Here is a 13,357-nt window from a genome sequence, read left to right as displayed (position 1 = left end):
TTCCGTGCCATGCCAGTGCAGCGCAAGTCCTATACCGATTACCAGCGCATCAAATTATTGCAAGAACACAAAGATCATCTCCGTCCCCTCAACCCAAAGTTTTGTGTGGTGGTTATTAGCTGTTATCCTATTTTTCCTCCTATGTTTGCTTTCAACTACTATAATAATATTGCATTTATCATCTTCAACATTGGAAAGTTTTTTTCTATGTAATTATTTGCATCTTTTTTATATTTTTAATTGATTTTTTTCTGAAAAATAAATGAACAAAATGGTCTTCATAAAGTGAAAACTAAAAAATAGCTTCTATTGTGTTCTCTCTCATTCGAGTCGAATATCCTGCTGCACTCATTTCACTCTTCTAATAGCTTGGTTTTATTGGAATCTGCCTCATCCATTTGGACAAAAGACTTTTCCTGGTGTTTGATGATACAGACAATCCCACTCTACAGGGCCTAAATCATGTTAGTATTTTTCTCAGGGCCGAAAATAAATAACTCGAATACTGTTTGACCGGTGGTCAAAATTTTGTAATGCTATCTCGACCCGGCCCACCAATCTAGTGGGCCGGACCTATGGCCTCCGAACCGGTCCGGGCGAAAGATTCCGCACGTCGTCACCCTCAAACTTGTTAACTAACTACAACGGGCCGAGCCTATCGGGGTCGAACCGGTCCGCTTGATTCGGCAGGTTTGGTTCAACTCGTCGCCCCCACATTAAACAACACTGTTCTGCAGTACCACCAGAACTGATCGGAATTAACCTTTATTGACAGTAACTTAATCCGGCAGAGCATCTAAGCATCAACGTGAGCCGTCAAACGAAAGTCCAACGGCGACGATTACCAGTCGATGGAGGAGCAAGAAAACTAGAGGGAGATGTCGTGTCTAAGAACCGTCGTCTATCTCCACTACTCTCCCTCATCCCTCAAAGCCCTCTTCTCCTCTTCCCTTCGTTCCCTATTCTCATCTCCCCGTCGCCCCGCCCCGCCCCGCCGCGACGCTATCGTTCTCTTCCTCCACCTCCGCCGCCGCTTCCATGGCCGCCGCCGCCACTATCGAGCACGTCGTCCTCTTCAAGGTCCGCGACTCCACTGACCCGTCCAAGGTCGACGCCATGGTCTCCAACCTGCGATCCCTCGCCTCCCTCGACGTCGTCGCGCACCTCGCCGCCGGCCCCGTGCTCCCGCGCCCCCACCGATCCGCCACCGGGTTCACGCACCTCCTCCACAGTCGCTACCGCTCCAAGGCCGACCTCGCTGCCTACTCTACCCACCCATCCCATGTGGCCGTCGTCGCGGAGAACGTCCTCCCCGTCTGCGAGGATATCATGGCCATGGACTGGGTCGCCGACCTTGACAGCCCGACGGCGGCGCCCCCTGGGTCGGCGATGCGGCTGACCCTCGCGAAGCCGAAAGAGGGGGCCACGGCGGAGCTAACGGCGACGCTGGCGCAGGTTAAGTTGTCGGCGCCGGCGGCGGTGACGCAGGTGACCTACGGAGAGAATTTCTCACCGGCTCGGGCGAAGGGATACGGTGTGGGACTTCTGGCGGTGTTTCGCGACCTGGAGGAGCTTGAGGCGATGGATGCGGGAGAGAAGGACTTGGTGGAGTCGGTGAAGGAGAAGGTGCGGCCGCTTCTGGAGAGCTTCATTGTTGTTGATTTCGAGGTGCCACCACCGCCTGCTGCTACCCTTTGATGGTTCTTCTTCCAAAGAGGTTCACTCCAAACTCCCATGACTACTACTTGTTTTCACAATTCATAGGTTTCTTTGTAAATTGGCGTGCTGGAGCGAGTGCTCTCTATATATTGCAACGATTTGTAAATGTTAGCTATTGGATTGAAGTTGAAGATTGGAGGATTTAAATCAGTTCCTGGCAGCTGATCTACATTTAATTTCACGAAGAAATAATGTCATTTGCTTCTTAGATTTTCCAGGAATAATTTGGTAAAGAACTTACTATCATGAACTACTTCTGTATGCATAATCTGTTTCATTTTTCTTGTACTAACATCAGCTACTTTCGTATGTTGAATCCTGCATTTTTGTATAAAAAATTGTGGTATCTTCTTTTTGGTTGTGTTCTGTCACTTTGATTAGATTTTGCTGATCTGGAGGTTCTCATTAAAAACTAGGTGGATAAGACTTCAAGATTTGATTATAATGATCTTCACAAAGAAGGAGAAGCTTTGTGAAGAGTGTTGCACTAATCTTCAATGTCACTACTCTGCTACAAAGATGAAGATCTGTGAGAGGAAGAGCTTTCGTACTGAGAAAGATGTTGTTTGATATACCTTTCAACCAGTAGTGTGCTCTTATAGCCCACCTGACTGAAAACATTTGAAAGAGAAAGAAAGAGAGAGAGAAACTCTTTGCTCTTGCATAAGATGCATAGGTCGACAATGGATAGGTCACTTGATGTGTATCAAGGCATGAACTATTCTATCTGTTTCTACTCTTCTTGGAAGTCGAGTCCTATATGACTTTGGACTTGGTTCATGTTCCATAAAACATGTGGCAAAATTGGTCTAAGTTGGTAATAATACTTCTCATTAGTAACGACGACTGCAGGTAATGATGTTAAGGGCACAAGCTGACACTTGCTGAGATAACTAAGACGCTATTAACCTTTTGATATGTGGCCCAAGTTTTTCAATCAGTGCATGGGCAGCCTACAAATTGTTCAATTTATCCCTTAGGTGTTGCTTCGGGTGGATTGAATAGACAGTGACTAATTGGCTTGTTCAAACAGGTGCAAATGCCTCGTTTTCTCTTCTCACGCTCTTCAGTACTGTCAACTTCTGCCTAGTTAGTGCTCTGCAGCTCTCAATAAGTTGGAAGTTTTTCTTTTTTACTTTTCAATATTTTCAAGTTTTATTTTTTACCAGCAACAATAACAAGAAGTTGTAATGTCCTGACCATTTGGGTAAACTTTTCAATGTCATCGGCCAAACTATGTATGAGCTAGCAAATCAGCCTTATTGCAAATTCCTGATTTGTTTGGTTAAGTCAAGATGATGGATTTGAGGTAGGTTAATAGTTCTAACTATTGAGTTATTTTATACTCTAACGTGCATTGGATGGAAACATTCTGGAAATTTCTAATTTTTGAAGACTCTTTGAGCATAATTATTTCTTTGGCGAACATCATAATGCTCGTTCTCATTGCCTGGGTCACTACGTGGGTCTTCTTTTGCCATTGATCTGGGGAAGGACTGCCTGCAACTATTGGGGATCTCTGCTTGGTTTTGCCAGTGATTTGTGCATTATGGGACATGGGGGTGGTTCATGTTCCACTAGCTTTATGTGGTCATGAATTTAGATTCACCAAATGGCGATGAACTTTTGATGTTAGTTATAGGCCATCAATAGCATCTTTCAAGGGCTACAAGATGGTGGGATTAGAGGCCATCAATAGCATCTTTCAAGGGCTACAAAATGGTGGGATTAGAGGCCATCAATAGCATCTTTCAAGGGCTATTGAATTTAGATGTCATGAATTTAGATTCACCAAATGGCAATGAACTTTTGATGTTAGTTTATAGGCCATCAATAGCATCTTTCAAGGGCTACAAGATGGTGGGATTAGAGGGCAAGATAAAGTTGGTAATTGATTGTAGTTGGTCGGAACAGACTTTAGGGAAAAGTTTGAGAGGATGCATAGGAAAAGTGCTGAGAGGGTGGGGAGAGCAGTGCTCAAGTTGGAAGAGTTTTGGAATGGGAGAAATAAATGGGAACAATAGGTTGGAGAATAGGGGATTGTTTAAAAATGCCAATTAGCAATTACTTGGGCTGCTGATGTGTTAAATAGAAGAGCAATAAATTGCATAAGACTCTCTCTAATGCATTATCTATGAGGGTTATATATCCTTGCAGCTTATGAATCCATGCATAGCAATGCAGCAACTCTACCTTTGTTCTAATGTGCTATCCTTTTACGTGCATGCATATCTTTGCATAAATTTGTCAGTGACTCTTAGTTTGAATAGTGATGTTACTTTTAGCTGAGTTCAATGATAGGAAAAGATCCATGTAGCTTGTCAACCTCACACTCATATAACTGGGACTTCATGGCTTATTGTTGTATTCTGAGTTTCTCGCTGCTGCTAGTCTTTAGAAGTTATTTGGACATTTACTAGCTGACACAACAAATGAATCGACCTTAATGCTACTTTTTATTAATACATTGTAGGATCCATATGGCAAATGTTTCAACTAATGCTATTTCACTACTAGCATTTTTTAACCTATTAACTGTAAAGGCATGGCAGCTTAGCATGGGGTTGGTCTTAATTCCATGAGATTTCTTATCCTTGAAAAACCACACCAATCAATGTCTGTAACTTTGTATATTGTGTCCTATTGGTTTTGAAAGCTGTCTGTCCTCCATGCAACTATAATGATGTCGTCAATCACCCACGATCTATTCCTGCTTTTCTCTAGGGGCAACACCACTACGAGCTGTAACGAGTCACTTTCTATTTTCTGATTTGCATCTTCCGATGAAGAAAATGCAAAGGGTAGGTGTCCTTCACCCTTTTGTTTCTCCCATCTGGAACATCGTCCATCTCTCACGATACAAGACCTTCTGAAAGGAAGATGTTAATGGCTAGATCCTTCCAACCCACTTCAGTATCCATTTGCTCTTTTCTGCTATGCGTAGAACTTGAGCTTGATAATAGAAGGGTATCATCAGGTGGTTGACAATCAAGAGAATGTGTAGGACAAATATAAAATTGTATTTATCTAATGTATTGATCCTCGATCTTGGAGAAAGGATCACATATGGTTTGTAAGTTCATGTGTGGTGTGTCACGTCCCACAACTACATGCACACGATAAATCTTGATATTTACATTAATTTATGGAATAAACAGTAGGTCTTGTTATGTCTTGCATGTGAGACCTTGCATCTAACGTTGTTTCTGAGATTAACCATGATCAGAAAACTGAAAGGGTATTGGCTGAATTCAACCAATACCTCCGGCATCTGGATTCAGATGGGCATAGGAATTTGGTAACAACCAATCTAAAGAGGTTTAGTTTGGCCTATCTTCTTTCAGGGCCTATTGTTAACCAGAAGATGATCTGATCTCCAATGACAAGAATTCTTCAACAGAGTCTCGATGCATCTTTCATATGAAGTCTTTCCGACATCTCTGTGCACACAAGCTCATGGAAAAAAATATTATCGTTTCCTTGGTGCTGTGTCCTCCATCCTACATTATTCGCAGGAGCTGTTGGTTCTCGATTTTCCTCATCGATTGTCGCAGCTGGAAATATGCACATAGCTATTAAGTTGAAATCTTCAGTTTGTTTGTTTGTTTATCTGACATAAGCAAGAGTGCAGAATTCACCTGCTGCTTTCTTTTTGACCTTTTCGGGTTCTTTTCAATGGATAGAATGCTCCTTTTTTTCTGGACTACTTCCGTCTTGATATCCTCTTTCTACCGAAAAGTTTATATGCTTTTATCAATAACTAAATGTTGTTCAGTTGTTCTGAATTAACCATTTAAAAATCTTAAGATGTGCCAAACTGTGAGAGTCTGCCAAGAATTTTAACCAAGTTTCATGGCACGTTCCTTTTGCAGGTTCTCCATGGTCATACCAGGCTTCGGGTGGACTGACTGTATGTGGATCATATGATCAATCCTTGAATCATGTGTCTGTGACAAGCCAAACAATGCTGCAAGTCCAAGATGGTGAACAAAGTATCATTAATAAGCTATTTTGATTTCTTTGCCCATCTATTGAGGTGAATGAATTAAGTGGATACATAAAAACACGAACAAGTGGTGTCTTATGCACACTTGTTAGTGCAGGCAAGCTTTTGTAACATATCATGGTATATATAAAAGCTTACATGCTGAATTTATCATTTATTATTTGATCATTTATATATATATTGTATTTAATGAGACAGTTGATGTATGAAAATGATAATGATGACACAGGTGGTGATGATTTTAGTATGGATCCAACCATAGGTTTAGTAAAAATAAAAATAAAAATACTCAATTACATATTCGGAAATATAATATTGGAAATTATTTTTATATAACATAAGTGATACAATTGTAAAACATTAAATGCTAAAGTTTAACAAATTTAAATTGTATAATTAATGTCTCTATAAAAATTTCCTCAAAATGACGTATATAACAAATCTAGGATTTTTCCTTTTTGCTGCAAGATTGCAATGAAAGGCCAAGAAATCATCAGAGCAATGATTAAAAATATATTTTGGCACACAGTAATAATAAACATAAAATATAAAACATAACCTCGAGGGAGAGGATAAAGACAGACAGAAATGGGACAACAAAATCTCCATCTTATATTTACTGCAATAATAATCATCATCATAATCATAGAGAGAGAGTGGGCTTTAATCTTGATGAAAAATGGACCGGTTCGTGTGAGCCGGTTTATCTAAAATTCGACTCCGATCACTCGACCGCACACACACAGAATGCACCTAAACTTCTGCTTGGGCAGCTCACAATTTGCGTCTACTCGTCCATGGAAGGTTAGGCCGCACAGGCTCACGCTGTAAAGGCTCCCGTTGTCATCATCCTGCCTGCAGACTCTTCCCATGTACCCTATTAATTTTGCTGAGGATCCCATGTGCATGGCTTCCATTGTGGATAAAATCTCTTCTACTTTCTGCGACTGCACTTCAATTATTGGAAAGCTGACACTGCCTGGGATTCAATATAATGTTCTATTGTCCACGATTCATGTGGGTATAATTTTAAGGCTGAAATTTTACTGCCTAATGAATCCAAACTACAGTGCTTTTTGGATATAATTGCACATAAAGGGCACATTTGCTTTCTGCTAGTTTCGTAGTCATCTTCACGACAATAATTGAGGAGGCAGATACAGGAAAAATACACTGCACTGTTCTCTGCCTCGCATTTGTTTGCGCCGTCTGTTTACGTGAAATCTCTCCCTCTTTCTCCTCCCATATATGTGTTTTCCGCCTCGCAACAATCCAAAGTCATGAATGCACTCATTCGTGCCGTCTTCTTCAGGTGGGTATTCCCTTTTGCTTTCCTCCACTTTATGTTGTGGATGTGGAGTGCTATGATTACAAGCACCCTTCCGACAAATATATTCGATAGACAAAGTGATGGCTTCAAATTCTTGTGCCCCATTTAAATTATTAGCTTACCATCATCGGTGTGTTTAGGGCAGCTATGACTGTTGCTAGGAGAGCTAATTCTTTGGTGAAACATGAGAACAATTCTTGCGGCTTATTGCTACAGCGAAGCACAAAGCGTTCGAGATTGAAGATGAAACAACCACACGTGATTGCTTTGTACCTACACTTCCAGCTCCAGTATTGTACCAGCAGCAAGGTTATGTTTTGTCCCTGTTTCGCCACCCGATGTAGAAAGCTTACGCTGCAAACTGGAGATGGTGACTCCTTTGCTCAGCTCCAATACCCCTGTTCGTCAGCTTCTAAGATGGAAGCCAAAAGCTTGACATCTAACATGCTGTCTTGCTGAAACTGGTCCTTCTCCATCCAGTTTCCAATCAGTGCTCCATCGAGGGACATCAAGTCGTCTGGATAGAAGCCCATGTTCGCGGCGTCATCGGCTTCTTTTGATTCAGGGTTCTCGACTTGAACGCCGTCGTCTCTCTCTTTCCAAGCATCCGAGCTTGAAGGGAAGGCTGCAACCACGTCCAGAGAAGAGCCAAATGGAGAGATCTTGGAGCAGCCATCGGATTCTTCTGGCGCCAAGCGCGGAGGCATGCAGGCTGTATCTTGGCCGAAGAACGCCGTGGTGCACCTTAATGCCTTGGTCTGGATCACCTTCGAGCCGGTCACCGGCGGCGGCGTGGCGACCGCCGTGTCTTTCCCTTTGGATTGGGCTGTGGCGGGGCTTGGATTACTCGGGAGCTGTGACGACCCACCTTGCAGTCTCTTCACCAAGGTGGTGTTCCAGTAGTTCTTGATCTCATTGTCCGTTCGCCCTGGCAGTCTTCCTGCGATTAGAGACCATCTACGGTCCCCCATTCAAGAAAGAACGTGTCCAGAACAAGCTCAAGAAAACCACAGATCAAGGATCCAACAGAGTTGACCATCTCGATCTAGCTAGAATTAGCCTCGAAATCAAATGAGCTGGTTTTTAATGCAAGTACACGAACCGTATCAGATGATAATAGTTATTGGAGCCTCGATCGCCCGCATGTTAAAGACACAGTAACGATGGACGGCTACGCTACCGTAATTACTCTCCGCAAAAGTTAACTGACCTGTTGCCAAGGAGCTTGTGAAGTCTGATGATGAGTTCCTCCTCGTCGTCCGATATGTTCCCCCTCTTGATCCCAGGCCGCAGGTAGTTGAGCCACCGGAGCCGGCAGCTCTTCCCGCATCGCTTCAAGCCTGCAACCCCATGGCAGCCATGCACCGTTGAACTTAATTGAGAGCAAGGGCAGTGAGTAGGTAAGTCTCACCAGCTCTCTTGGGAAGAGATCCCCATTTGGTTGTTCCGTGAGTTGAGATGTAGGTGACAAGGATCTTGTCTTCGTTTGCAGTCCATGCACCTCGGTTGAGCCCCTCCTTTGAACAACAAGGCTTCCTTCCCATTCTCTCTCGCTCGCTCTCTCTCTCTCTCTCTCGCTCTCTCTCTCTCTCGCTCTCTCTCTCTCTCTCAAGGCCTTAGGTGTGAACCGGAAGTGGAGAATGATGGCCCTTTATAGCTTCCAAGGCTGCTTTGACGTGGGATGTTTGACAGGTAGTTAGCGAAAGCTGAAAAGAAATAGAGTATCTTCTTTATTATTCGGCTTTTAACAAATGATCCTCCTAATTGATTTTTATCTAAAATATTTTTCCCAATTAAAATCAATTAGTATAACCTCATTTGATAAAACCCTCCATACTAAAGACTTCTAAAAGAACACAAGTCATACATAGTGACAAACTAGTTTTACGTATGATAGTGTAAAGCTCTTCGATTGATGTTACAAGGCATTTGCAAATGTGGCATGATGTGACTTGGCTATGCTTCCTCAACTCAGCTCGAAATTGTCTCATATTGTAATCTGTAAATGTGATCGTATAAGTAACTGTCATTGTTCTCTTTGTGTTTCAAAATCTCATTCCTATCTGTCACCTTTTTCTTTCCCAAGTAAAGGAAAGAGAAGAAGAAGGGTGAGAAAAGATAAAAGGATGTGTTACCAATAAATAAGGTACGGATTACAATGGCAAGTCATGCTATAATGTTATGTTTCCTACAAATCCATAGTTTAAGGGGCGTATAATCCTACATATTTCACTCACGTGCATGTCCAGTAAACAACGAACACATGCAAATTGGATTCTCGACTTAGATCCGAACCGAGGATCCGATAAGTTGTCGGATGCGGGTTGCGATCCAATTTGGGACGGCAGCCGCTCCTCCGAGACGTGGCGGGGACGGCAGCCATGGCGCTCTAGATCTGCTTGCTCGACGACATGAATGGTCGGGACCCATTTGGCCCATCGTTTGCGCACCCGGAATCTGCATCTCTCTCGCTGGAGATTGGTCCATGGAGAAAGCACCAAATCCCCTGCCCCTGTTTCTGTCCGCTTGTTCGAGCCATCGTTGATTACCGGTTCATGGTTGCAGCTGTTTGTGTGAAGGTGCAAGGAAATCCATGGTAACCATGGACAAGTGTCAGCCTACATCATGAAGGCAAGAACATTTGAACAGGTGCTTCAGCTTGTTCCATATCCTCTTCTTCTTCTTCTTCTTCTTCTTCTTCTTCCATTTTGTCTGTGAGAAGCAGAAGGCGACACTCATGTTTGCGGAGGCCAATTAATATTGATGATCCACGGTGACTGGCCTGCCTGCACATGAATTCGGGCTCTGATGCATCGGAAGCCATGTGTGATGCTGAACTCATTAGAACAATGACATGATCTTCCTTCTGAAAACAGACGCACGTACAGCGCTGTCAACACTTGAAAAGGAATAGCACAAGGGAATTGCAGGTGTTCCCTTTTGGACCGGAGGCTGCGGTAGCTGCTCCCCTCCCGTTTCCTCGCTAAATGATCTGCCGCTGTTTTGGGAAGCTCTTCCTCCAACTTTTGCCGTCCGGACAAGGAAGCGACGAGCTCAGAGAATAGAGAGGAACTCGTCGGCCCAACGCCACTGGAAAGGCGTTTAATCGTATCTATTTCTCTCCATGGAACATTAAACACACTTCTCTGCAGGAAAGAGTCACGGGCATAGGCAGAATCAACGATCTGATGGTTTGCAGGAGTTCTTGTGATGGGTTTGACTATCAACCCCCAACAAGGACAATGGATCTGACCCAGAACTAAATGTTAATCCATCATCTACCTCTGTCAAATCCGAAGCAGAGGAACGCAGCAGGGACTGCTGCAGCCCAACAGCACTCCCATTTCCGTGAAACAGAAGATCATCGGCCACAAAGGAGGGCAAGCATCACAGGCTGTGATCCCGTACATGGGAGCCAGAAAAAGGCAGGCCTGCAACACAGAGCCGCAGACATGCCCCACACCATGAAAGCTGAAGACAAAGTGGAAGCGAGACTGCAGTCACTCGCAAGCAGCATCGTTTCATTGACGAGAGCTAAGGATTATATTCCTCAGGCTGGACCCGTCCAGTGGAGAGCAGATGCTGACCCAAAAGCCAACCCAATCATGGACCACTGCTTCCTCTGCCCTCGAGCAATTAGATAGAACTGGGGAGACCGACCATTGACCATGCCGATGCTGCACGCATCACTCGTCTCTCTTGCCTACTTGTACTTGTGGGGCTGTTTTGCTGGTCGAGAATTAGTCCCTGCGGCAGCTTTCCGCCAAAAGACTCGTGAGGAACCCTATAATTGTCTGCCCACAGGAGAAGCGATGCTCCGATGCCATGCAAGTTTCGGAGAAGCTCTTGGATGAATCTTCGTTGGTAGGGTCATCATCGACTGCATCAACAAGTCCCCAGAAATCCTCCACCCGGAGTGTCAGTGGAAGCGTAGAGAAGAGCGAGGAGCTTCGGATGTGCGGTGTTCGCCATGACGTTGGGTGGGACTCTCTGTAGTGATCAGTCGTTCTTTCCTAATTATATCTTCCTCAAACTATTAAATAATCCTTTTCCCGATAATATTTAGCTTAAATCACTAACAATTTCAACCAAAAAAGATATGAATTAGTGTTCATATGCTTGCAATTAAAAAAATAATGTCTATTTTTTTACATCTTAAATAGGAAAAGATTGAAGCCTCTCTTCCACTAATCTCGCTTCCTCATTCAGCTGAGTAATGGACAGTGGATTCATGGGGTTGACAAAATGTCAAATCCCAACATTAAACCGCACTCGACATCATCAACGAGCAAGACATCGACACCTCCACAAAAAATTGCTTCCATCGATGGCATCCAGATCAACCGCCCAGCGAAGCCTTGCACCTGAGCACAACTCCAAGAACCAGAAGTAGCACAATGATCCCACACGAAGACCCTCCAAATCTATGGATCCAATAGGGGTCAAACCTCATGATCCTGCGGTCGGCGCAGCACGTAAGGTTGATGACGAAGACCAGTAGCAGGAGCAGGAGCCACAGCGACAGGGCTCCACCGCCACCGCCGTCGTCCGGCTCGTCCCGCCCTCTCCTGCCCACGTACAGCGGCGACAGCACGGCGAGAAGCCCCACCGTGATGACAACAAGTCTCTGAGTGGAAGAAGACGACCCCCCCATGCAGCTGCTTTCTTGGGGCCGTGCAACCGGGCCTCCCTTGGTGCATTTATGCCACCGAGCAAAGGAATCCCCTAAAGATAATACGAGCACCTTCTTTTTTTATCTTGGAACAGATGAGAATCTATTCTCGAGGACTACTAATACAGTTGTGTGAAAAAGATTGTTCTGCATGAACCAAATGAATGAGCGTTTGGTGGAATCTGATGCTTCACCGAGTGGGGAGGAAACCCCCACAAAAGCAATCTGAAATGCAAATGATCGCCAATTACCTCATCTACTCTGCAAGTCAACTAGAAATCAACTTCACTATCCTCCTGTGCAATGCATAAAAAATCAAAAAGAACTTGACTGTCAAGGATGCTTGATCATATTGTATGTAGTTTATTGCAACTTTGATAGGGCAATCTGTTAGCTATCATCAATAGGCTAGTGGCAACAACAGCTTGCTAGAATCTAGAGACTGAAGCTACAAATATTTTCCAGAAGAAAGTGTATCAAGGCATGGACATGATGCTAAATTGCCAGTTCATGGTTTCTGGAGGGCATGTGCCTCAACCAAGCACAAGCATCCCAATTCTTTCGATTGTTATCTTTTGACATCATCCTTTCCCTAAAGGTCTTCAAGCATCACTTACCATGCACTAGAAAACAAGTGTAAGTTAGAAGGTTGGAATCACTCATTCCATGCCTGTCATTTATCTCCAAATGATACCATCAAAAGTCTTGCTTAGTGGCAATTTAATTGACATCATATGAGACACACAACAAAACAGGATCATCTTTCTCCACAGATAATATCAGTAAATATTTCATAAAAGTTCACACAGATATGTGGCATTGTTCCTCAAGCCTTAGCTTGATAGTTCACACAGAAACAGTCAGATATGATCTTGATATGGAAATCATTTTTCACATCAAAAAACGGCAAGCAATTACTGGAGGAGCTACGATTCGTTTAGGACGAACGTAAACCGCATGTTCGACATCGCCCATGGGGTTCTGATGTTCATGTTGGCTTATGAATGAAATTTCAACTCAACACATGGATTTCAGCTGTACATTGTCATGGATCAACCTAAAATCAACCAATCTGTCCCTATATTTTCCTAGCTTAAATTCTATGAAGAGTTTCAAAGTCGTTATCATTCGACCCCAAAATACTCGATGTGTGCACAATCCAAATAAAACATTCAGACTAAACGAAATGATAGTTAAGTTCTAACTCCCATTGTCTTCAATGTGTACACAATTCAAACGAAAATCAAGATAAACCGACCGGCAAGCAATTTTTACCGACCAGAGTTTTAAATGTTCTCAAATCAGATTGAATTATAATTTGAAAAGTCCAAAATAGAAGCTTGCCAGGAATATATTGAAGCCACAAAAATCACACCTCCTATAGCATATACGAGTAATGAACCTTTGAAATCGTATAGTAATTGTCGTCAAACTAAACGTAAAATAAAAAGAAAAAGATGACTGATTTTAGCAACCAAATCACCAACCTCTAAGTTCAACACGACAAAAGTTTCATCAAAACACTGGCTGGACTCTATGTACACTACTTTTAGCCTGTCACTTTTATTTCACAAGACATCAAATCTACTATAAAGCAAAAGATAATCAACACAATCATCCTAGATTCTTT

General features: G+C 43.3%; 3 protein-coding genes across 3 annotated transcripts; 1 reads left to right on the top strand and 2 right to left on the bottom strand.

Annotated features, from left to right (window-relative positions):
• Window positions 1-891: 891 nt before the first annotated feature.
• LOC135650857 (stress-response A/B barrel domain-containing protein UP3-like) lies at window positions 892-5,882 on the top strand. Its single transcript, XM_065170493.1, has 2 exons — window positions 892-1,717; window positions 5,592-5,882. The coding sequence occupies exon 1, from the start codon at window positions 1,039-1,041 to the stop codon at window positions 1,696-1,698; it is 660 nt and encodes a 219-aa protein (XP_065026565.1). The 5' UTR covers window positions 892-1,038; the 3' UTR covers window positions 1,699-1,717; window positions 5,592-5,882.
• A 1,319-nt stretch (window positions 5,883-7,201) lies between these two features.
• LOC135650636 (transcription factor MYB1-like) lies at window positions 7,202-8,661 on the bottom strand. Its single transcript, XM_065170127.1, has 3 exons — window positions 8,467-8,661; window positions 8,266-8,395; window positions 7,202-8,012 (listed from the first exon to the last, which is right to left on the bottom strand). The coding sequence occupies exons 1-3, from the start codon at window positions 8,597-8,599 to the stop codon at window positions 7,439-7,441; spliced, it is 837 nt and encodes a 278-aa protein (XP_065026199.1). The 5' UTR covers window positions 8,600-8,661; the 3' UTR covers window positions 7,202-7,438.
• A 503-nt stretch (window positions 8,662-9,164) lies between these two features.
• Window positions 9,165-12,890, bottom strand: LOC135586090 (uncharacterized). The gene has a single exon (XM_065170567.1). The coding sequence runs from the start codon at window positions 11,707-11,709 to the stop codon at window positions 11,395-11,397; it is 315 nt and encodes a 104-aa protein (XP_065026639.1). The 5' UTR covers window positions 11,710-12,890; the 3' UTR covers window positions 9,165-11,394.
• Window positions 12,891-13,357: the final 467 nt, after the last annotated feature.

This window comes from Musa acuminata, chromosome BXJ3-10 (genome assembly GCF_036884655.1).
Source record: "Musa acuminata AAA Group cultivar baxijiao chromosome BXJ3-10, Cavendish_Baxijiao_AAA, whole genome shotgun sequence".
NCBI classification, from domain to species: domain Eukaryota; kingdom Viridiplantae; phylum Streptophyta; class Magnoliopsida; order Zingiberales; family Musaceae; genus Musa; species Musa acuminata.
This window is presented reverse-complemented; position numbering and strand designations above follow the sequence as displayed.

Excerpts from the sequence above, each read along its gene's own strand:
- LOC135650857 (XM_065170493.1), top strand. The coding sequence starts at position 1,039 with ATGGCCGCCGCCGCCACTATCGAGCACGTCGTCCTCTTCAAGGTCCGC.
- LOC135650636 (XM_065170127.1), bottom strand. The coding sequence starts at position 8,599 with ATGGGAAGGAAGCCTTGTTGTTCAAAGGAGGGGCTCAACCGAGGTGCA. Across the intron at positions 8,396-8,466 it reads ATCTCTTCCCAAGAGAGCTG|GCTTGAAGCGATGCGGGAAG; the intron begins GTGAGACTTACC and ends ATGGGGTTGCAG. Across the intron at positions 8,013-8,265 it reads CACAAGCTCCTTGGCAACAG|ATGGTCTCTAATCGCAGGAA; the intron begins GTCAGTTAACTT and ends GGGGGACCGTAG.
- LOC135586090 (XM_065170567.1), bottom strand. The coding sequence starts at position 11,709 with ATGGGGGGGTCGTCTTCTTCCACTCAGAGACTTGTTGTCATCACGGTG.